Genomic DNA, 26,313 nt, shown 5'->3' on the forward strand with positions numbered 1-26,313 from the left:
TGAAAAGTACGGTAAATATACAATCACAAATAACATTTTGGAGATCAAATAAACAAGGATGTGATAGTCAAGGCATGTAGCGTGAAAGGAATAACTCCCTCCTTACGCATTCCAGTCTCCCTTATAAACTCTCAGTCGGGACAGCGGAAAACTCACATCGTTTCAGCGTTGCGTAAACGCCGTGTTTACAGGCGTTGCTGGGGAACGCTGCTGAGAGTTATTTATTGCTGCGTAGTAACCGCGGTGTCCCCTGTTACGTCACTGTGGGAAGTGCTGTTACTTCACCGCGGGGAGGGGGTGTTTACTGGCCTGTTAACGAAACAGCGGCAGTTGCTCCGATGCTGTTACGTCACCGCTGGAGGGGGAGGGGGTGTTTACCTAGCGCTGCGCTGTCCACATCACAATATATTACTATGCAATCATTAGTCATTTATTTCTGTGTAGAACAATTGCAAATTTCAGAATATAACGCAGAGCAGGTTTATGAAAGTCAATTAAAGTTTCGGAGGAATAAGATCACACAATCTCTGGGACTCAAAAGAAAACCAAGCATGAAACCAGCATGAAGAAGGCAGCAGCGTACTACATGCTCTTATATTGCAAAAGATGAAACGCTTCATATCCACCGTTGTGAGAAAGTCAAATCCCATGTTTAGGTCTTATTTATGCAACATTCGTAAATACACAACGGCTGTGGTCACTGTTACACTACCATATTCCATTCACTTGTTGTTGTTATTAACACTTGTCTGAGCTACAAATGGCAATCTTCAGATGTGTTAAATGTAATATACCGCATTACTTATAGAATAAAGAAAATTACAGTCTAAATTTGGAAATTAAAAATTAAAGGTAACAATTTATGAAAATATGAATAGTTCCATTTCATGGGATAGAGCGCATTGTAGACCGTTGAAAGACAACTGACGTTTCGGAGGAACATGTCGCCACCAACTTCAGGGTCGAACAATAAACACAGCAAGAAACTAAACAAAATGTTCTCCCGACATATTGGTTAAGTAGCATCGAACTACATGGCATATCCCAGAAATCAGAACTCTTCATAACCACAGCTGTGAGAACATCAAATCATACATAATTGAATTTGATGGTAACTAATGTAGATGCATAATCCAGGCTTTCCTCTTTAGGGGATGGTGTACTGTAGCGTATTCGCCGTATGTGGATATCAGGTGCAGTTCTGTTGTCCGCTGGGCGTGGTGTTTGTGACGGTAAATGACAGGTGCCATTTGGGTGTTGAGTGACTGCTGCGCCTTGTCAAATGCAGATTTCAGGTGTAGTTATGTAGGTAGCGTAATTTCCTTATTTTCAGAAATTGAAACTAGGCTTACGCAACCGCTCTGATGTCTATGTCTCTGTACCTGTGTGTGTCCTTATCAACTTTCGAATGGCTGAATCAAACTTCATAAAACTTGGTATTGAGGCGTTGGAGAAAACTGCATATTGAGGAGCTTCGTAACTTGTACTCTTCTCCGAATATAATTAGAATGATCAAGTCAAGGAGGATGAGGTGGGAAGGGCATGTAGCACGAATGGGGGAGATCAGAATTGCATATAGGATATTGGTAGGAAAGCCAGAAGGAAAGAGATCACTTGGAAGACCAAGACGTCGGTGGGTGGACAATATTAAAATGGATCTTAGAGAGATATGATGAGATGATATGGATTGGATTGGTCTGGTTCAGGATAGGGAACAGTGGAGGGCTATTGTGAACACGGTAATGAACCTTCGGGTTCCATAAAATGCTAGGAAATTCTTGAGTGGCTGCAGAATTGGTAGCTCCTCCAGAAGGGCTCAGCTCCATAAGTAAGTAAGTATTTTTTTATTTCTAGTGGGGTGGGACTAAGTCCTTTGTACTGCGGCCACTTCTGGCCTGTTGTACCAGCCCCAGATCATAGGTGAGGGTGATTGTGGAGCAATTGGTGGAACTGGCAGGGGAAACCGAAGTACTCGGAAAAAACCCGCCCCAGCGCCACTTTGTCCACCACAAACCCCACTTGAGCAGACCTGGGATCGAACCCGGGCCGCCGCGGTGGTAAGCCAGAGACTAACCGCTTGAGCTATGGCGCGGCCCTAGTAAGTAAGTATTGAGGCGTGACCCCTAAGGTAGGCCTCACGGAGACAGGAGACAGAATCCAGTCTCAGAAGTGTTGCTGTGAACGAAAAACAGAAGATGGATAATGTCCTAAAACACAATAATCGCATAAATATACCATCGTCACGAACTTTCAGATCTTATTCGGATTCTGCATTATAGAAAGGGACTGTGATGGTTTCTGCAGTAGAAAGAAAGATACCAAGTGTCTATTACAAAGTAAAGTACAAATAACATACAGGGAAACATTTTCTGGAAATTCTGAGATTCGCAATAAACACGAACACACACACTGTGCAAAATGCAGGAACCAAATGCTGAAACAGGTGGTGTAGAGAGTTAACAGCGTGCGTTAAAGGGTTAAAATAATTCTGAACGTATTATGCCAAAAGGGCAAATTATATCTATAATAAGTGTTTTAAACACTGGATTTCAAATAACTTTTCTCTGCAGGACTTGAGGCTCTCACAACGATGAATATGGAACGCATTATCTCCTAGGGTGTCAGGCTGCACAAATCTAGACAACTTCCCCGAAATTATGGAGGAACATTCTGCCTCCATCTTCAGGTTCGATGAGAATATCAAGCAAAGCAAACGTCAAGTAGAAGTAAAACTGCTGAAGAAGTAGGTATCACGTTCTCCCGAAACGTCAACATACTTCTACTGAACTACATGGCGTTCTCCCCAGAAAACAATATATTTTATTTGCTTTTTTACTTGAAATTTTCAGATTATTAAGTCATCTACCTTAACTTATCTATCTTACGGCACATAACGGCTTGTATTCTGCTAAAAATCTTCTGACGTTTCGGACGCCCATCTTCAGAGTCGAAGATTAAGTCAAGTGAGAAAGCTGCAGAGCTCAGAGGCACTTTCTAAGCTTCGGCCGATTATTAACGTACTTCACAGACTGTATACCACGACAAAAAGAAAAAAAGAACTCTTCATAACCTCAGCTATGAGAACCTCAAATTTCACAATAATGAAAAGTCGGGTTTCTACAGAGAGTTCAATGAAGGAGGAAACTTCGCAACACCGCTGACCCGACCCAATATTCCTCACAGATTGCTGCTGTAACTGTAACGGCGCGCGTTTATCAGCGCTAATGACTCATTCTGCTATCAGCAGCTACAGTAGCAATCTGTGAGGAATGTTGGGCCGGGTCAGCGGTGTTGCGAAGTTTCCTCCGTAACTGAACGCACTGTATATAACCAATAAATTATATTACCAGCTGAACAAACAGCATCTTCTAAATTGAACTGTGTACTATGTGGAACTCGTTGCATTAAATTTGTTTACAGTTTGAGGAAGGTCGTGTAGGATATGGACTAGAACTGCCCATGGAAATATTCAGAAATAAGACCATGAGAAAAGACTAAATTACAGGGGGTTATATAACAAGACAATTTTTTGTTTTATCCCGAGACTCTAAAACATGGAAGAAATATATTACTCCGAAACGACGAACAACTTCTGCGCGAACTACAAAAATAACATCCCAGAAGATAGTACCCTTCTCAGTCACAGCTATGAACACCTCAAATCCCACAGAGAAATTTCTAAGTTTATATTAAATAGCGAAAATAAACTGTGGCTGTACCAGCACTGCCGAGGCCAGTACTGCGATCCTAGTTATGAGAAAATAAAGGGCAATGCACACTGAGGGCCTTTTCGAGCAATATCTGACGTCACGACGCCAGTGTAGATGCATCCTGCGCGTCTGCTACGTTATGGTGCCGGATTACGTCACGGCACGTATCCATCCGTCAAGAGCGTCAAGAGCGTCAAGAGGCCACTGCCCGGGTTTGTGTAGTGGTAACACACTAGACTTATATTCTGTGGGTGGGTGAGTGAAACCTCGGTCGCGAGACCGGTTACCCTGAAAGTAACTTTCTTGATATTACTCAGGCCCTCTAGATAATTTCAGAATTAATAGGTCGATTAGGCCACTTTCTGTGGTCTAGTGGTCAGAGTTTCTGGCTACAGATCCAAACGTCCCGGGTTCGATTCCCGGCGCTACCAGATTTTCTGAAAAGTAGCGGGTCTGGAATGGGGCCCACTCAGCGTCGTGAGGATAACTGAGGAGCTACTTGAATGGAGAAGTAGCAGCTCCGGTCTAGAAAACCGAGATTAACGGCCGTGGGGATTTTTTGCGCTGACCGCGCGACACCCTCTAGCCGCAAAAGGTGGCACTAACATCGCCGACAAACGGCGGTCACTCGGTCGGTACAGTTCGCTTGCGGACTAGAGGGCACGGGGTTTGTTTGTTTTCTATTAGGCCACTTCTTCGTATATTCTTGTTGCTCCCACTTGGAGCATAAGGCATCCGTGAAACACTTCGTTTCGCTTCAGTTTCTTAATCTAAGACAGTCGGTAGGACTCCTTGGACGGGGGATCAGCCAGTCGCAAGGCCGCTATCTTCACATGACGATATAAACACAGAATAAACGCAAACATACATGTCTTGAGTGGGATTCGAATCCACGATCCCTGTTCTAGCGGGCGAAGACATTTCATGCTAAGACCTCGCGAGCAATACTGCTTCCGTCTAAAACTTCTCCAATCCCTTAGTAATCCTAGTAGTCGGTGCCGTGTAGATGTAACCAAGTTGATGACAATTATAATTCTATGTTTTTATGTACATACAGAAGGGAAACTGTTTGACCTACAAGTTAGGAGAACATTAGGATATACGTGACATGCACGTACAGGACACTATAACTTTTCACGCATGCGCAATATAGTCTTGCAAATTCAGCATGGTTAAAGCACTGCACAGTTCTCGCTTACGACATGGGACTCTCATAAGGTAATACTACAATGAATTGTAATATTTAATAGTACGCAAATCGTGTTAAGTCTAAAAGTATATTTTCATAGAAACTGTGATGAATTCTTCCTAAAATAATTTTAAAATGATGTGTAGTGTGTCTATATTTCCTTCTTGTGTACTAGAGAAAATTACGTAAGGAAGAGCTTAATTATTTACAATATCCCATTAGTGTCAAGAGCAATAAATAAAAATGGCACGATAGGAAGAATATGAGTGTGCATGAGAATAATTATAAGCTTGATGGCAAGAGGCAACAGATGGGAGGATAATACTGTCACGTGATTGAGTGACTATAGACGGGGTTTGGTTTGATGAATCGATTTATTGCACATTTTGATACAACGCACGTCTAAACTTCACAGTTCACTATTACACACACTAGTATCCACAGTCACAAAATGTCACGCTCGGCCACTGAGTCGGGTATCAGCCGCATATCACTCACTAAACTTCGTGGATATTGCTTATTATGATGGTTTCCTAATAGTTCCACAATGTTCTAACTTATTCATCCTGTATCGTGCGTGAAATCAACGGAAAAATTATGCCGAATATTTACATGAAGTTCCTTCCGTCAAAATTCCTTGTTTAAGTAAAAGGAAAGCCCTTCACCCCCTCCAAAGAAATATTTTAGTGAATGGAAGAATATTCCTACGCGAGGGCTTCTGGCCTGCGTGCCACCAGTTGGGGCCCCATTTATGATGTATTCGAGTGAGACTGGAGAGCTCTTACTGTTTTTACCAAAGTTCCACAAGGCAATTTCGAATCACTTCAGAAGTATCTTCTTTCTATGTAAAACATGTAGGAACCCGAAGAGAGTGTTTTGATAGGGAAATTGTGTACAGAGCTGTGTGTGTATGTGGGATTTTTCATTCCGCACTGACTAATGGAATTTTCTATCAACTGTTCCGTTATGTCCTCTTCAGTACTTCAAGAGAAACAAAAGCCGTGTGCAGAAGTGTACAGTGCAGAAGGTGTTTAATTTGTTTTGTGTATTTACTGAAACTTATAACGCTTGAACTTAAGCACTGAGTTCCTTGCGCACAGAACTAATTGCAATTTAGTCCCTTAAATATCAACTTTAATCGAAATATGCTACAATGTTTTAAAGATAAAACACGGCCTTCCTTATATCAGTACATTCATGCAGAATCTGTAAAATTAACTAAGTGCTCAAAATACAACACTCAGTTTACAAAGGCAGGAACTAATTCAGTGTTGTAATAGTTAAACATTTTGGGAATAGGTGGTGAAAATTTCTGTTGTCCTTACCATCAGTACTTAGAAGGGACTTCACAGGGCGCTGGGCAGGACTCAAGAGTGAAGATTTTGATTTTGATGTTCTGATTCGACATTGTGTATCCTGGTTCGTGATAGGATACGGTAACCATTTTTATTATTGGTAGTGGGGTGGGACTAAGTCCCTTGTACTGCGGCCACTTCTGGCCTATTGTACCAGCCCCAGATCATAGGTGAGGGTGATTGTGGAGCAATTTGTGGAATGACGATTGGCAGGGGAAACCGAAGTACTCGGAGAAAACCTGCCCCACCGCCACTTTGTCCACCACAAATCCCACTTGACCAGACCCGGGATCGAACCCGGGCCGCCGCGGTGGGAAGCCAGCGATTAACCGCTTGAACTATGGCGCGGCCTACGGTAACCATTTACTAGACTAAAAGATGTGTGTTCTGATCTATTTCCTTGCTAGTTATCTAGACTTGTGCTCGATCCAACCAACTCCTGTGTGTACTGCGCATACAAATCACCGTACTCCCATTGTTGTATTGCGTGTATTCGGTCGCGAGGAGTTTACCGGCCGGTTACCTAGCAACGCTCTGGCCATCCACGTTACAATATAATTTTATTACAAAATTCCTGAGAGTAAAGACCTTTTGACAAATCAATAGTCACTCACTTCGTCAGGAAATTGCCCGCATTATATTGGACGTCGAAGGTTCATTACGACAGACACAAGAGCCCGCCACTTGTTTATATCCTGAGCTTTATGGAATTCGTCACCCCTTCACCGAGTTACAAGAGCACTAGGAGTAAGCATTCCACGCAAAGAAACTCCGTGGCCTGTAGTCCGCAAGCGAATTATACAGACCGAGCGACCGCCGCTTGTCGGCGAAGTTACTGCCAATTTCCACGGCAGGTGGTAAATCTAACTAGCAGATCTGTGACTATTACATCCTCCAGAAGTTGGTTAATTTGTTAAAGTTATGAGCGTAATTTGTGCACCCCTGCGTCGTTAGAACATTTCCTTCATGAAGACTCGTCTTGAGTACAAAAAATAAAAAGTTTTGGGCTCAGCTAAGGTAATATTTATTTTCTCCTCCGCAAAGTAACAAAGCCTGTGTTATCACTGCAAAAGCTTCTGTTAGTTTATTATCATCAATTTTTCCTCTTTACTTGGCTTCTCCTCAGCAAATAGACGTAACACGCAAAACGACGAAGACAGAGTCGCAATACGTGGATTCATATCAAACAAAATAAAAGGGAATATTTACCAAATGGATTAACTTACATGTAATGATCTAGACCCGTATACGGGAGATGGTCTGTTTGAATCTCGACCAGGACAAAGGCTCTACTGATTAATGCTTTCGTGGGTTTCCTCTGTCAATCCATTAAATTGATTTGCTAATATCTTCGTTCGCCGATCACAGAGACCGCGTTGTCTACGTCATGAACTGCCTTCGCTCGCTCGAACGCTGGGATCGTGAGATGGAATCCAACTCAAGTCATGGATATCTGTGTGCGTTTATTCTGTTTGTGTTGTTCTGTGTGTGGGTAGTGGCCTTGCGGCGGGATGGTCACTCGTCCAAATATTCCGACTGTCTATGTAAAAAAAGATTACGTAACAGAAGAAGAGACCAGAGCCCAACAGAGGGATGTACAGCCATTGATGAACGAACGAACGAACGACCGACCGACCGACCTTCGGTAAGGTTGCGATCACTTTCTTGCAAACGTATTTCACTTCATCTCCCATAATCCTAACTTTCGAAGCAACACAGTCTAGGTAATTACAGAGTCGCAAAACAACCAAGAAAAGAACACAAATTACTTCAAGGAAGATAAATTATTCTGGGGGTTACTGACGTCACGGTGATTACAATGTAGATTTTTATCTAGGATTTTAGGTTCTCACAGTAGTGGTTGTGAAGAGTTTTCTATCTTCTGCGATACAACACCACGGAGTCTGGCCAAAGTCAAATGATCCTCTACTTTCTGCCTACCTCATACCTTTTACCTTCTTCAAGATTTCTTACTTTTTGCTTATTCCTTGGCCCTGAATATTACGGTGATATATTTCTCCGAAACGTTATTTGATTTTTAATGGACTACATGAAGTAATATTCCAGAGAATCGATATCTTAAATATTATTATTTTATGGGATTTGACATCATGTAGTCCGGCAGAAATGTACCTAAGTTTCGGAAGATCATACTGCTCCTTCTTCAGGTCGGAAGTGTAAACCAAGCAAAGAGTGAGCAAGAAGAAATAAACAATTTCTGTTTGACGCCAGAGAGGTGTCAACTTTAATATTACTTATAAAACAAGGCAATCTTATGTACACTTAATGAAATTATCCCCAAGAAGAGAGTGTCAGGAACACTGGTTCAGAAATACCCTGCGCTTTTCTTTCTTGTTGCTTGTAAACTATTCTGTTTGAATTGAACACCCTGTAGCGCCCAAGCTAATTCGGAAATTAACCTACAGCATTCATGCAGCTACAAATACTTTAAAATCCAGATGATTTCTTTTCCTGTTGTTTTCCGCGTTCATTTGTCATATCCGTTTTACCTGTCCAAATTTCTTCTTAATGTCACAGCTATACAAAATATGGCATGATTTCACTGCCTATACACATTACGGTTAACAATTCGAAACTGGTATCATGTTGGAGTATGGATTTATACGCACATACTTGATTGGTAAAATGTGTGTTAGAAAATACTACATATATTTTTTTAATTCGCTTAGTGGAAGGCGGAGTCCAGCTGGGTCCACTCGGCATAGCGGCCACTGATTGGCCTATTGTACCTGCCCCGGGTGATTATGATGATGGAGAATTTGGTGGAATGAAGATTGGCAGGGGAACCGAAGTACTTGGAGAAAACCCGTCCCAGTGCCACTTCGTCCACCACAAATCCCACTTGACCAGACCCCGGGATCGAACGCGGGACCCCGCGGTGGAAAGCCAGCGACTGACCGCTTGAGCTATGGAGCTGCCAACACTAAATATTTACTCTATTTACTATTGAAACAAGGTCACATGACCGTCAACGTTATCACTATGAAGCACTTTCGCTGTTCATACGTAAGTGCGAAATTTGAACATACTTACAGGGAATTTTATTGCGTAAAGTTGGCTACACAGGATATGACATGCAATAGGACTGCAAGTGCAAGTCTGCATGTCACAAGGATGGAACGACAGCTCTAATTGATCAAATTCTAATTGCCATTACGAGTCTTCATTAACGGGCTGACTGACAGTTTAACAGCTCTGTGTCAATTTCAGATTTCTTTCAGTACGCGACGCTGATAATGACTGCGTGACTGAGAAGCTAATGGAGCATGTCACCACCGACTCGCAACGATTGTGACACTACAGATGGGCATTCAAGTATTGATTACACATCAGAATACTCGTACATGGGCAGGTATCCTAACAAAACTCTTGTTTAAGAGTGTTTGTTATTCTGTCATTCACTGGACAACCGTAACTGTGTGTCCCACTCGCTTTAGCGTTAAATAACAATACACGTCATCTTCAGGTTTTATTTGTGAGTTTGGTTTCGTTCTCAGTAATATTGTCATTAAACCAGAGTGGTTACTATATTGTGGCAAATCTGCAGAGCAAGATATGTGGAGTTGTAGAAACATTCGTTGCTAGCAAACGGCTCTGAAAAAAAACATTCGTTTTAGGCAACGGCCGTGAAACACAAAACGGAACGATGTCCGTTGCTAGGCAGCAGATTCGTAGTAAGCAAGAATAGATGGTCACTATTAAGGAATGGCTTGGTAAACACGTTTCCGCGGCAACGGGTACGCATAAGAGAATGAATGGTGCTGTCTGCGCGGGCCGTGGCGAGGAGTTATAAGGAAAATAATAGGGGCAACCAAACCAGTTCTGTATGGGAGGCTGTGAAGAAACTGGACAGTCGGAAGAGAGCCGCCATTCAAAGATGATTTGAGTGCGGAAGGTGAAGCCGTTACCAGGAAACGGTTGATGAAGACACGGCAGGCCGGAAAAGGCTTAGCGGGTGTTGTGATTGGTGAATTATGGAGATTAGCGATGGCACTAGTTCCGAGTTGTGGGTGCAAGTGGTCAGTAAATCCAATATCTAATCCAATCCCAAACCCTGTCTATAGTGACATATTTTTTTAATTGGTAGTGGGGTGGGACTAAGTCCCTTGTACTGCGGCAACTTCTGGCCTATTGTACCAGCCCCAGGTGATAGGTGAGGGTGACTGTGGAGCAATTGGTGGAATGAAGATTGGCAGAGGAAACCGAAGTACTCGGAGGAACCCTGCTCCAGTGCCAATTTGTCCACCACAAATCCCACTTGACCAGACCCGGGCTCGAACCCGGACCGCCGCGGTGGGAAGCCAGAGACTAACCGCTTGAGCTATGGCGCGCCCATAGTCACACATACGCGTGAAAATCTGTACCGCCTTCTTTCCTATCCAAAATTCATGCAACGTTCTCCCAATATATTTATTTTTGGTTTCTGTGTTACTATCAGACTGAATATTGATCGTTTTCTTAAACAGCCTTAACGAGATACTCCTTGTGATGGAGGTGCAGCTTGTTTCCGTGAACACAGGAACTAAATTTGTAAATAAATTTTATATTAACTTTATGCTTTGATGGATTAATAGGCAGATATTTGTAATAAAGGTACACTATATTCTCTTAGAACATGGCCGAATGTCGTTCTTGGGAAGAGTGTTCCTTTATGTTGCCCTGTATGTGTTTGTGGCCAGTTGTGTTGCTTTTACACAACACAGCGGCCCCCGTCAAGAGAAATTATAAGAGGGACGACACGAACCAGCTTGGTTTACGAATTCCAATAGAATCTTAACAAACTAACTATAAATATTTTAAAGTATTGGAACAGCCGCTGTAGTTGTAAAGACTTTAGATTTTACAGCCAATTGTATATTGTTTATATTGTACGTATATATTTTAACTTCTAGAACATGTACTGTAATGGTGGCTTCTAACTGTATTGATGTAAAGGTGTCCCTCTGAGGATGGTCTCTGAAGACCGAAACATGTAAGGGCATGAATAATTGAAAGAAGAAAATCTTAACCAGTCACAATGGATGGAACTGTTTAACCTTTTCATAATATTAGTGTGACGGACCAGAATGAAACAAATCAAAACCATCTTAAAATTTTCAGATTTCAAATAAATGGATTCTGACATTTGTGACTTACGTTTACAGAGCCAATTCATGCCACATTGTTCAGTAATCTAATTTTGCAAAATGTGTAACAATTTGGAGGTGGTGCAATTTGCTAACTGTAAAATGGGGTTACTGCATTCACTCTAACATGCAAATGATTCCTCAATTGATTGGTCAGTGGTGTGATTTATATAACAGGCTTATCTATAACGAATAATTATTCAAATCCATTTACAGCCCAGTCAGGGTGCAATACGTGTACTGGGAGGGTGGAATTAGCGACACTAATTATGACAGGGAAATTAATGGGCAGCAGATTACGATAGGAGTCAGTCAGTGCCAGCAAAAACCTTTGCTGCAACTGGTATTGTTCCAGCTGAAGGCAGAAAGAACATGAAAGTTAGGGTATGAGATCTGAACACCAATTTCTGTCATAGCCTGTTCAGGAACTGTAAAATCCCTCATAAGTATCAGGTATGTGGCATGTGTGTATGTAGAAGCAGAAGTTGAACAAGAAATAGGCCGACGAGAAAACGAGGAAGAAGAAAGAAGGGAAAAGAATAGGGGAAGGAACAACAGAAAGAGGAAGATGAAGACAGAAAAAGCAAATGGGAGGAAAGGAAGAAGAGGAATAAAATCAGAAAAAAAGTGGAAAATGAGATAGAAATAACAAGAAGCATAAGAAAGAAATCAATAAGAAAAAGACACAAATCAGGAGAACAAAATATCGAAAGCAAGCAGTAAGGAAGGAGAGTTAGATGAGGAAGTGAAAAAGATGATAAAAATCGGGAATAAGGACGAGCGATGATCAACAGAACGTGGAAAGCAAATAAAAATGAATCAAATGAAACCACTTCCAGAAATATTTGTATGAATGGAATAAAAACATTTAAAAAATGACAGTTTCTCTTCTACCTTGAAGATAGCCGCAATGGGCCTCTTCATATCGCTAATATTTATCTACAGAGCATCACATCTCCATAGACCATAATCCTCCTCACAACAAACGTCCAAAAAGAAAATTACGAAGATTTTTTATCTTTTTTTTTTAAAGGAACAGGCCATTTGAGGCCAATATTAAATAAATCTTTAAATTTATTTCACTTTAACAAATTCATTTCGATTCTAAGACTGTAAACAAACATCAAGAATAGATTAGCATTCACTGAAAGTTTTAAATAAAAAAGTATCAATTCATTTACTAGTAACATTTATACTTACATCTGCAGTAGCCAGAGAAGCCATTCCGGTGTACGAACTTCTCCGAAAGAAAATTCTGTGTCGAACGTTAAAATGTTTCCACGCAGTCCGTCCAATTTATATCTGTCATGGACATGAGTTGCAACTGCCTCACGTCTAGTCCAGGCCAACTTCACACAACTGTGTGGGTCAACCGTTCTACAACTCTTAAATTCGCACGGCTGTTACCCAACAAAGTACAAGAGAGACAACTGTAGCTGGGTAGGACCTACTGATCCCTCTCCTTTGGCTTTCCCCCGGATTTATCTCCCATTTTCAATTCCCACTTCCTCTACAAACAGGACGAGAAGGAAAGAAATATGTACAATCTATCAATTTCCCTACATATTTCGTCGTACCACAGCTAAATAGAATGAAACACACAAAGGACTTAAAAACAATATAAAGTATTTCCTCAAATAAAAAGTTCACAATGAGACCGGATACCTGAACTTAAATTATATATTCTAATTAGAAGCAGTTTTAAAGTACATCACATTTAAAGATAGGGACATCGAAATTTTTAAAATAATTACACTCGGGTCAAGGAAAGAATGATCATTACTTTACTTCCACTCAAAGCGGCCTCCGTAGTCCAGGCGTAACGTTCCCACCTCATGACTCAAGGTACGCTGGTTCAAACCCGGCGAAAAAATACAAGGAACAAGTTCTCTGGGAGGGACTTTAAGCCGTGGGTCCCGTGTCGTAGATTTACGCCACGTAAAAGATCCTCATGTCTCTAGGAGACCTCTGAGCAATATTAGGCAGAAGTTTCCGGCCCCAGTAGTTTCCAATGCTTCCGGTAGATGGGGAAGTATCGGGTACCACTGCCAGCCCCGCTGGGTGAACGGGGCTGATAGCGAGCACCAGTATCGGAAGGGTATGGCGACTGGTAGAATATCAAAGGGGGACGTACAATAGACTATTAGTCGCGGTGCATGGGGAAACCCAACCTTTCCAATAATAATAATAATAATAATAAAAATAATACTTCCACTCATCTATCTAGCAGCTAACTTCGCTCTGAGCTGATTCCCTTATTCCGATCAATTGGCACTTATCTCTATATCTTTTTCTATTCATGATGTGATTGGTGTTGGCTCAGATGTGATATGGATTTTAGGTAGTGGATGGCTTGAATTTGCTGATTAGAGTGCCCACGTGGTCTAAGGCATGAACAGTCTTCTCCTGCTCAAACACTGCGATCGTGGGTTCGAATTCCAGTCGAGGCATGGACATCTGTGTGCGTTTATAGTGTTTGTGTTGTTATGTGTGTAGGTAGAGGCCTTGAAGGGCTGATCCCCCGTCCAAAGAGTCGTACCGCCTGTGTATGAATTAAGAAACTGAAAGAAAGCGACAAAGATCCATAAGAGCGATAGAGCCATAGACAGACATACAGATAGATAGATCCTAGCGAAACACTTCTTTCATGTGCTAAGAATCTTAGCTATTTTCGAGGGCTGATTTGTAGTCGTGTCTCAATATCCCGAACCTTTTCTTCAGTCAGTACAATCCTCTTCGATTGCTTCTTTGTCACACACTGCACCTGTGGTAAGGCACTTTCTTACAAACTTGGACACATATGACTTTGTGGGAACTGGCGATTCAGGATATTTACGAAGAAATTTACGGATACATTTAAGTCTTTTTCCTTTTCAAAAGTTTCGACGTTAAACACACGCTGTCGAATAGTGAATTTCATTTCAGTGTAAATGTCGACCGCCTATCGACACCTCTAACACAGACTGATTTAAAGCGACTTACTGCAGTGACAAGATCTGACCACCTGACGGCGCGCATTTATCAGCGCTAATAACTCATTCTGTCATCGGCAGTTACAGCAGCAATCTGTGAGAAATGTTGTGCTCACTCTACGCTGCTGCCAGGTTTCCTCTATCATTGAATGCACTGTATCTTGAAGAGACGTAAGACACTCACCTGTGGTATCTTAAAGAGACGCAAGAGGTTCGCAACTTGGATTGACGTGACGCTGGATGCGGCGCCCACGACGCCGGAGATAACTTTGCGTACTTGGGTCTTGTTACAGTGGTATTCGGCACCGTCAATGTTGCTGATCGAACCTGAAATGAAAAATCGATGCGTAAAACCAACCGTATTTCTTTGATTTTGATAAGCAACCTTACGTATTTATGGGACAATAGCAGATAGGCATCTGAAACACTAACCTCACGACTAAACAGAGCCGAGTCTTTACTGGAAAACCAGCTGCTGCTCAGCCACTCGCGTCGCTTCCAGGAATTTCATTTTATCGGATAATATATGTATATCATTTATTCAGAGACAATTCCTGGATGACACAGTACACCAGATCATTTTTTAATTATTCTCCATATTGGGTTTATGCTTTATTTTGACCAATCATCAGATGATTCAAAGGACAGTGAATGTTTGTTGTGCAAGAATATCACATGTTAATATCAGGTTATCAGTTCATTAAAACGTTGACATGTTCACTTCCCTAAATTGCTGCATAAGTGGCATATTAATAAAATATTTACCAACACCGTGTAAATTATTTCCGAATTCGATCAGTTTTATAAATTGCAGCATCTTAGATTCTCAGAGCGGTAGCTATGAAGAGTTCTATCTTCTTGATTCTAACACCGTGTTGTCAATACACGTTTCGGTGGATCATGTTACCTCCATCTTCAGAGTCCAAAATTAAGCGAAGTACGAAATCAGCATGAACATCACAGCTCTGTTTGTATTACACTTCGATCGAAGACTGAGATGTAAATTCGGTCGGTAAATTCGTTACCACAGCAAAAAATTTGCAAGCAACAATAGAATAACGGTGTTTTCTATGTGGTCCGCACAGAAAAGTTGTAACCAAGACAGTTGGAGCAACCACTTAGTTAAGTTCTGTAAGGAAGTTTGTGAAAATGGAGATATAGTTCAGTTGACAGTTCAGTTGTGGGATATTCGCCGGGCAGTAACGACGTAAGCACAGAAGATGAACAATTTCCGTTATAGGAGCTGTTACCAAGCAACAATTAGTGACGACACGCAGGCTGAAAAATACTTAGTGAGTAGTGATTTGTGAAGTTTGGAAATCATTGATAATGTTATAGTTATTTGTAATGACGATCTGTAAGTGGTCAGTAAATCTATTCAAGTATCCATACACCGTCTCTCACAAAAATCTTGACAATATATTCCTCGGAAAGGCCGTTTGTTTTTTACCTGGCGACACATCATTATATCCCAGGAGATAAAATTCTGCATTAAGATCTGTCGGGATTGTATGAAGGAAGGAGGCTACTTGGTAGGTGTAAGAGTATATGAGGCAATACCAAATGGAAAATACGGAATTGAAATTAGCTCTTTTAACGGCATCATGTAAGTAGCTCCCCTTCAGTTCATCTGCTCCTGAGGACTGAAGAAGTTCCATTTTCCGAAAATTTGGCTTCTTTCATGACAGACGATGGACAAATATAAAAACTCGTTAAGTACAAAAATAAAAGTTCATATTCTTAAAAATTAACATACAGGGTTTATACAATGAAACGCCCTGAATTTGAAGATGTTTTAAAAATAAGAAAAAAGTTTTTTTCAGGTGTTAAGTGTCTCCTGTGTACAACAGGAGCTCAAATTCCCGCTACTTCACGGGCCACCGTTGGGGCGCTGTTGTCATTTCACGCAAAGATGGCGTCAGCTCAGGAGAACGTGCAAGTTATTGTGTGGTTATATGAGTTTAAATCCATTTTGAGGGTGCAAAAGAAGTTTCGTCATGTTTATCAAAAAGCAGCACCAGACTGACAGAGTATCGAAGCATGGCAGAACAAGTTTCTGGAGACTGGAAGTGTCTTGAAAGCGCATGGAGGCCGACAAAGTGTCTCCGATGAGAAGGAAGAGAACGCCCGTACGGCGTTCATCCAAGTCCAAAGAAACAAATTCGTCGGGCTTCACAGAAACTGTCAATGCCACGAGTAACTGTGCATAAGCTTCTCCGAAATCGGTTGTGTATGCGTGCAAGGTGCAGATTCTGCAGGAGCTGAAACCAGAGGACAACCCACGGCGACACATTCTGCCTGTGACATGCTTGACTGAATCGGCCCCAACTTTCTGACAAACGAGGCCACGTTTCATGTCTCTGGTGCTGTAAACCGCATAACGTTCAGATATGGGGATCACAACAGCCGCACAGCGTCATTGAGCATGCGCGAGAGCGCATGGTGTGACACCATGTGCAACATGATCATCGGAACGTTTTTCTTTGCGGGGAAGACTGTCACAGGTAGCTCATACCTGGACATGCCTTTCCTCAACCGGAATACCGACAGCCACAAGACGGAGCTCCACCCCACTGGTCCCTAGACGTGCGGCAAGCTCTGAGTGCAACATTCCCAGGACGGGAATGAGACGAGACGGTCCAACGGATTGGGCTCCGCGTTACTCTGACATCATACTGTTTGACTGCACCACTAAAGAGCGAGACCCTATAGACTTCTGGGCCCGGATCGTGTAAATTGTCGGTACCTTTACTCCAGACATGTTACAACGGACCTGGGTGGAACTCCATTGCAGACCAGAATACGTGTCACCAAAGGTGCTCACGTACAAGTCTACTGATTTTTTAAATAAACCTTTTTGTGTTGAGTGACTGATATATGTCAATAATATGGCCATTATCTCTATTCCTTACCTCCTGAGAATACAACAGAATCGGGAGTTTCATCGTAGACACCCTGTATGATAGCGATGTGATGGAACATAATGCTATGGGAGTATTGATTTTACTGGAACGCATCGTACTAGAAAGACGATCACAGTGGCCGCGCGGTCTAAGGTATGAACCGTCTTTGCCCGCTCCAACACTGGGGTCGTGGATTCGAGTCCCACTCAATGCATGGATGTCTGTGTGTTTATTCTGTGTGTAGGCAGCGTCCATGTGACGCGTTGATTACTCGTCCAAGGAGTACTACCTACTGAGTATAGAATTAAGAAACTGGAAAAAAAAACGGCCAAGGTCCAAAGGGCTCTAGAGCCCTACAGAGAGAGAGAGAAAAATAATCGTATCAGAAATAAGTTAGGAAATGAAGAAATATTTTCGAGTCCATAAGTGAAATATCTGCGTTCTTCGTTCGAAAAGGAGAAGTGTGAAATAGCTTAAACGCAAAGAAGGCCCCCCCCCTCCGATCCCTTCTTACACCAAGAAAAGTAAAAGGTGATGTGGTAAGCTCTAGCTCTCCCACGCTAATTCTGTAATGCTAAGGTAAATTGTTCTGAACAATAAGAAATTCTACGGCCCTGAAATTCGGCATAATGATATTAATGGATTTTCTGGATCTATATATTTTTTTCACAGTAACAGGGTAGAGGAAGTACTTAGCGCCACCCAGATAAAAATGTGGCCAGAGTTTGATGAAAGTAAATGCGAAAGTATTGTAAGTTTCTGCCGACGTTTAGTTGCTATAAGCAATGAATCACGTTCAGCAACCACCAACGCCATCTTGTAACCGCCGACGTCTACTTCAACAGGCTGCAAGAGCTCGAAAAGTTATCGCGTGTCACGTGCTGCCGCCATTTTGGAATGCCTGAATATTCGCGCGGGCACAGATCAAGATTCCCAGTGCTACACCAATCAGCTATGTTATTAACGCTTGCATGTGACTGGGTGTCGTGTTTATTGTTCTTTATGGTGGGGGGCATCAGAAGGTTTCTTTACCTGATTTCTTTAACTTTATTTCGTGATGAACAATTATACTACAATACATGCAATAACGCCGCTGCCTATTAGGCTAAAAACGCCATCCGTTTTATCAAGTTCTAAGTGAAATAAGTGAAAGCTACATTTTCATTAGCGAAATTAACTTGTTTAGTATAACAAAATCGCCAGCCATTGGAACAAACCTTTTCCCATGATCTGAAGCGTAACTGGATTAAAGCTCTGGACTATTTCAGGGGGGATAATCCTGGAAAAGGAATTAGCTAACTTCAGTTTTCCAAACTATTATCCGAAATCTGGATGAAAACTGCTACCGTAAGATTTGCAGTAGCTGCGTTCAGATATCCGGGGATTTACCCATTTAATCCGGAAGTCGTAAGAGAAACGGCTTCCTCTGCCCACTCTCGTTCTCTCAAAACCTCCATTACATTGCAACGTCAACCAAGGCCACGAAACCACTTCAGTAAGTGAAAATAAAGAAAGCAATGAAACTGATTAAAAAGTTTAAGTCTCTCGTTCGAAGGTGAAGGTCGATCTGTCCGCGAGATAAAGACGTTTTCTAACACTGGTCGAAAGTTATCGTTCTTCAATATGAATTCGAGGACCTCTTTCAGAGGAAGTCGAGGAATGGAACCGATCTAGACACTGCTAGAATAAAACTGAGACAAGAGAGCAGAAAAATAAAAATAAAAGTGGCCTATTTCGTGAGGTCTCCTGTGGTTACTGCTTCAGCTTTCAAACAAATGACAATAGGATTCAGAGCATTAAGTGCAGAGCATGTTTCTACGAAAGACGTGACAAAGAGATTGGTGTGTACAGAAATCTGAGGGGTGTGCTATTTTAAATATCGACTCTGATTAATTTTGGAAGAATTTTATTTTTTTTTCATTTTTTGTTCCTTCCTAAGCATTTTCTGATGAGTCACTTATAATGATTTTGTTTTAAAGAAGTGAGGATTTTGGGTTTAAATATTTGTTTTACTGTGTTATGGTGTGTACAGAAATCTGAGGGGTGTGCTATTTTAAATATCGACTCTGATTAATTTTGGAAGAATTTTATTTTTTTTTTCATTTTTGTTCTTTCCTAAGCATTTTCTGATGAGTCACTTATAATGATTTTGTGTTTTAAAGAAGTGAGGATTTTGGGTTTAAATAATTGTTTTACTGTGTTACGGTACTGTGTTGCTGGCACTCATATTCATTATGTACATTTTTGTTTCTGTTAAGTTTCACTTCAGCAGAACATATTTACACATGACTGGCATTAATAAACTTCCTGCATGATAATAACGCCATTATGCATTTTCTCAAAATCATGTTCCCTTTGAGAAGAAGAGTAAATATTATAGAAACCACTGTATGTCTCCGAAATTTTGAAGGTTGCAGCTTCATAAGAAATTATAATTTGGATATTTCAGACATGTAGTTGGAAAGCTGTTGTTGCCTGGATTCGTGGCGTTATTTGTCCCTCTACTTTACACTTGCAAATAAATTTCTTACGATTTTTTTTATCTAAGAATATTTTTTTAACATTTTCGATATTGATATTTAAGGGTGGTCGCACATCAACTGCGTCAAGACAAGCGTCAAGACATGAGACAAAATATGCAGTCTTGCTTCATTCGTGATTCGTGAGCATGAAGCTGACGTCAGCAACATGACTCAGACCGGTGTGCGGCGGTTTTCATGATCTCATTCCTTTCAACTGTGTTCCTTTCTTTGAGTCATGTCGCAGACGTCGTGTCTTGACTGTTACATGTCTTGACGCATGCCGGTGGGGCTCTTACATTACAACGTCGTGACTCTGTTTGCCAGTCATGTAAAGTAATGTAAGTTGATAAAGAAAAACCATAAACATCTGTGTACAAAATTTCAGATCTGTAGTTGTTCGGATAATATATATTAATAAGAAAAAATTAACATTGTAGTGATAGGTGTTACCACCTCCCTTACATGAAATACATTGATGTGAACATGTAGAAGGGAATCTTTGCCGCCATCTGTAAGCGTATTGTCTAGATAATGTGGAAGCCTCGACGTCTCACTACTCTACGGGCCTTCACAGCCTGTTACAGGGATAGCTTTAAGTCGAGAGAATGGAAGAAAACTGTTGTTAGAAAAAGCCGTTTCTGAATAAATTGAGATGAGAGCGTGAAAACTGTCACGAGAGAGATCCTCAGAAGCCAGTGAAGCTGTAAATATCAAATTGCTATCCATTTCCAAGACCTGAGAATCTCTCGGAGATGACGAGGAAATTTCCGTCTTCTGAGAAGTGTCGTTCTATAGTTCATTACACATTTTGGGGAACGGGTTCTCATCATTTTCAGGGAATAAATTCAATCCTGAAGAGAGAGGCATTTTATACCTCACTAAAAGTACCTCATTTCAGAAGAGTGTAAACTAAAATATATATCTCGCTATGCATAATTCAATGTGCTTAAATATCCCCTTATTTCAGTTATAGATCCATGAAATAAAATATGTATGTATGAATAAATAAATAAATAAATAAAAAACTATCCCTGTAACAGGTCATGGAGGCCCATAGGATCGTGAGACGTTGAGGCTCCCACATTTTCTCTAGACAATCGGCTAATAGATGGCGGTAAGGTTGCCAGCCTTACGCGCCGTCCCCCCTTTACCCCCCCCCCCAAAAAGATTCCTGGTAATCATTTCTGTTAGAGGCTGAGTCGACCCTAGGGCCATATTGCGGTTGCAAGGATTAGGCCGATTGAAAAAATCCACCTCATTGGGACTCGAACCTGCAAACTTCCGGCTTGTAGCATAGTGCCTCAACCAACTACGCTACCGCATGGCACAATAAATAAGTAAATAATAACACTCTGAAAATTCACTGGGAAAACTTACCAATTGATACATAAGTTTCGTATTATTAATTTCTGCTTTCTGTCATATTCCTCTCCAGTCCTATGTTTTCTCGAATGATTCATCCAGATCATTTATTTACGGCTATCTCCCAAGAGTAACACGCACAAATCGTAAGATTATCCTTCATATATCTTATTAAACTTCAAACATCCAAATTAAAATATTACCAGTACTCATAGATTATACACGATACATCGAAAGAAACACGATCTCTCGTTCGTGACCTACTGCATGCGTTCAAACAACTTTTTTTTTATGGCTAGTGGGGTGGGACTAAGTCCCTTGCAGGCCGCGCCATAGCTCAAACGGTTAGTCGCTGGCCTCCCACCGCGACGGCCCGGGTTCGATCCCAGGTCTGGTCAAGTGGGATTTGTGGTGGACAAAGTGGCGCTGGGGCAGGTTTTCTCCGAGTACTTCGGTTTCCCCCTGCCAATCTTCATTCCACCAATTGCTACACAATCACCCTCACCTATCATCTGGAGCTGGTACAATAGGCCAGAAGTGGCCGCAGTATACGGGTCTTAGTCCCACCCCACTAGAAATAAGAAAAGCAGAATGATAATAAATTTTATTAATATTTCCTTATATTGTAATATCGTGACTCGTCCCTTTCCTGGCTACATTCCCTGAGATTATAACATTCCTGTTGCAATGAAGGAAGTTTCAGAAGAACACTTTCACCTCACTGATGAGATTGAACCTGGGGCAGTTCACAGAAATTGCATGCAGAAACTTTAATCTCCTGGGCTATTAGAGTTTAGCGTTCCTATTCTAAACACGTTCCTTTTACAGGCCTTATCACGTGGGCTATATGCTGCCGAGACGAACTTGAAAATTACTGCGTTTGTTTCTCGAATTAACGATGCTATCTCAGATCCACATGCTATAGGTTACACAGACGAATACGGAACTGAGTCTCTTTGTTTTCCGGTCATTTAACGACACTATCTCTACTGCATAGGCTACACTTTGCAGAGACGTATAGCAAAATGACTGTGCTTTTTCCTATGTGTATTTTACGAAACTCCAATAAATGCATGTGTTAAACGTTACGCGGAATAATATGGAAATATGTTTCTAATTGTGTCTTGGTTTATTTAATGAAACTGTTCCAACTGGATGTAAATTACATGAACGAATTGGATACCCAATATGCTTGTATTTTGAATTATGTAACAATATTGTAACAAGTACATGAGCAGTAACTTACACTGTTGAATAAGAGGATAATTACGCTTATTTCCAAGTTTATTTGATGATACTATCAACTGTATGTGATGTGTAGCGCGTAATATGATTATATATCGTTATAATTAATATAACATAATCAAAATCTTTATATAGTAACAGAATTAACCTGTGCATAAAACTGTACAATCTGTTCTATCAATCATTTTACAATACGTGGTTTTAACGCATACTATCACAAGGTATTCACATACACTTACATATACCCACATCGGCCCTCAAAACGGTTGCCGCTGGCCGTTATGCAGTTCTACCAACGTTGATATACCGAAAACATTGCTGAAACTTTGTAAGTTTTGAGGTTTTCACGGCGATGACTATGAAGAAAGTCGTCTTCTGGGATCTGGAGCCGTGTATTCTTGGTTTTCACCGACGTTTCGGAGGAACGTATCGCCTCAATCTTCAGGGCAGGTGAGTCACGTTGCGAATACAGAGAGCAGTGGCTGCAATGATTCGGAAGTGAAGAGCGCTAATTTATATAGGAAGTAGGCGGGGGGGNGGAGTTCCTGAAGGACATCTTCAGACGGAATGGCTACAACGACCGGCAGATCCACAGGGCCCTCAACCGCCATCCCAACAACACTCAACATGATGACCGCAGAGACACTGTCGCCTTCTTGCCTTCTGTCGGGACTATATTCAACAGGATCAGCAGAGTGCTGTCCCGACACAACATCGAATCGGTTGGCCTGCCCCCTAAGAAAATATCTAATTTCCTCCGGCCTGTCAAGGATCACCTGGGACTGAGGACACCAGGAATTTACAGAATCCCCTGCGAGTGCGGCAAGGTCTACATTGGGCAAACGGGCCGTTCTGTGGACACCGGGTTGAAAGAACATCAACGGCATTTACGCCTGGATCATCCGGACAAGTCAGTCGTAGCCGAACAAAGCATCGAACTAGACCACCGTATCCAGTTTCACAAAACCGCCATACTCACCTGTAAGAGCCGTTACCAGGATCGCATCATCATGGAGGCCACTGAGATCGAGCTCCAACCGAACAACATGAACAAGGAAACAGGGTTTTGTCTCAGCAAGTCATGGAAACCTCTCATCGCTTCCCTCAAGAGAACTCCACACAGCCACCACAGTTCTTCATGTCATTGACGTCAGTAGCTTGTCCCCAGCCAACCGGTTCCTCCTGTTTACCCGCTACCTCCGTGCCATTGACCTCCAAGTTGCCTAGATTCACTGGCCGGTTTCCAACCCCCCTTTCCCCACCCCGGACCATATATGGCCTTAATCACTATTCACTGTTCCCATTGGTCCTCTCCCCCCCTGCCTACTTCCTATATAAATTAGCGCTCTTCACTTCCGAATCATTACAGTTACTGCTCTCTGTATTCGCAACGCGACTCATCTGCCCTGAAGATGGAGGCGATACGTTCCTCCGAAACGTCGGTGAAAACTAAGAATACACGGCGCCAGATCCCAGAAGACGACTTTCTTCATTGCTGAAACTTATTCGTAGGAAATTCCCGTACGGCCGCTCTTATGGCAATGACGACCTCCTCGGAAAACTGAAACCTACGACCACGTAGCTTTGCTTTCACGCGGTGAAAGAGAAAGAAATCGCAGTGTGCGAGATCAGGTGAGTATGGAGGGTGTAGCAAAACGGTGACCTGTTGCCTTGCCAGTTACTCTTGGACAGGGGCGTTGTCGTGTATCAACAGCCAATTCTTCCTGCGCCAAATGTTTTGCTAGGGGATTTGCCTAGTTTCTGGCACAACTTGATGTTTGCCCGTTCTTCAAACTGCCACATTTTCGATTTCCGCCACTCGCATGTAACTGCAATTCACAAGAGACCGTAGTTCTGCTTACAATGTTTGTACACAACTGCCTCTTGCTGTGACGAGAGATGAACTGACAGGGCATCATATCGTGCCTCAACCTATCCACTGTAGTGCACCGCAACGACGCTTTGCGGCCAGTCCAAGAGCTTATTAACTGTGGCAGTACATATATATATATATATATGCAACATTTTGTAATACCTATACATCACAGTTACAATTCAATATTTTATGACTTTATATATTGTATCGCCTGATGATGGCTCCGTGAGAGGCGAAACACGTTGCGTAGCTGTACCATAAGATAGATAGACTCAGTTGACACGAATGTGGAAATGAATTATTTCACTGTTGTGTTGATGGATATATAAAAACGATATATTGATACACACAACAGGATGCACTCCCTCATATCATTGTGTTTGAGAATAAAATCTCCAAAAATTGAAATCTTAATATTAAACTTCGAGAGAACTTCAACTCTGTTCAGCCTGATAGTGAATGAAGGTCAAGGAAGTGACCAAGGCGTATTTTAAGACCGTATTCCAGAATTTTCAGAACGGAGACTGTGTAATATTGTACGGCAGATCTTGTTCTGAAACAGCGATTTACTGTTTGTCTTCATATCTACGTCAACATGTTCCTGTTAATTACTACTGCACTGTTCTGTTCTTACATTCACTGGCATGCGTCAGAGAGCAGACAGCGAACTCTGCTTCCTACCTGATTTACGCTTGGCTTACTTGTCGTACCTGACAGTGGAAGCGACATGTTCTTCGATAGGCCGCCTGACTTTCAAGGGTCTACACAGCATCATATTTCAGAAGACAGAGCTATTCACTTTTTACAAGTTTTAAAACTGCTTTCCATGACTGACAATTATTCAGTCACGTCGTTAATGTCTTACGCAAGTCCTTAACATACCGATAAGAGGTTCGTCACTACTAATTTATAAGCACTTAAAATCAGTGCATTATGTTGATGGCTTATATTAGTCAACATTTTTAGTGAGCATTATTTCTCCTAACTGTCACTTGGTTAATTCCTTAAATTTTTCCTGACGCACATGAAACTGATTTGTCTTTTATAATTGTCGCAATTGGTTAGTCAAAATATACCTTAATTTTCTTCTTAAAATTGATAACCCACTTACGTTTTGTTACAGGTGGTCACTTATTGAGATGAAATTTTCACAAGTGTTTTTTTTTTCCTTTGGCATTACACCCGCAATTTTGGCCTTGGCCTCCATGAAACTCTCCGTTTCACTTCGGTTTACTAGATCTTAGATATTCGGTAGGACTCCTTGGGCGGGTGATCAGCTCGTCGCAAGGCCTCTACCTGTACACAAACACAGAAAAACGGACACACACACAAACACTGAACATCCATGTCCAGCGTGGGATTCGAACCCACGATCCCGGCTTCCGAGCCAGCGATAACAGTGCATGCCTTAGACCGCTCTGCTACCGTGACAGAATGGGTAGTTACTTATTTAATGTTTCAGGCGAGTTCTTAGCGCACTGTATATTTGGTTTCTCAGTTACTCTGGTCAGAAATGCATATTAAGTTAGTTACAATACTAACAACTGACTGCTACGTGTATCCCTCTGTACGGCAGGTTAGTCACGTGCTTAAAAGTACCAAAATTAATTATCTGTTTCAATTATCGAATCTGTTACTCCTTACATTGGTGCCTTGGTTCAGTTATCAGCTTACTGTACAATTAGGCCGACATTTCGTTGCAAAAGAAAATAATTCGCAGTGAACGGAGAAGTTCATGGAGGTAGGCCTAGGCCCAATGGGGCTGTAGTGTCAAGGGAAAACAAAATAATTTGCAAGTCATTTGTTTACAGTTCTTACAATTGTTTAGTCACTTAGTTACAATTGTCACAGCAGGTTAACCATTAGTTAATGCCCATTAGAATTAATGTGTATACTTTAGCGTATGTACAGTGATATGCATCACCAAGCAGAACTTGCGTGCAGTGCGAAACGCGTGTAATGCGTACACTCGTGCACGCAAGCTAACAGTACCGGGTGCAATATATTCCCATTTGTAAAGTCATAACTCCTT

The 26,313-nt window shown here is 41.7% G+C and overlaps 1 protein-coding gene across 5 annotated transcripts in view; it reads right to left on the reverse strand.

Moving 5' to 3' along the window:
* The window catches only part of LOC111862499 (metabotropic glutamate receptor 2), a 1,033,882-nt gene that overhangs the window by 198,989 nt on the left and 808,580 nt on the right, over positions 1-26,313 (reverse strand). For all 5 annotated transcript variants that reach the window (XM_033750785.1, XM_023847974.2, XM_023847981.2 and 2 more), the window contains one exon: positions 14,558-14,700. In XM_033750785.1, coding sequence (XP_033606676.1) covers positions 14,558-14,700 — 143 coding nt within the window. The remainder of the gene's footprint in view (positions 1-14,557; positions 14,701-26,313) is intronic.

This window comes from Cryptotermes secundus, unplaced genomic scaffold (genome assembly GCF_002891405.2).
Source record: "Cryptotermes secundus unplaced genomic scaffold, Csec_1.0 scaffold882, whole genome shotgun sequence".
Taxonomy (NCBI): Eukaryota; Metazoa; Arthropoda; class Insecta; order Blattodea; family Kalotermitidae; genus Cryptotermes; species Cryptotermes secundus.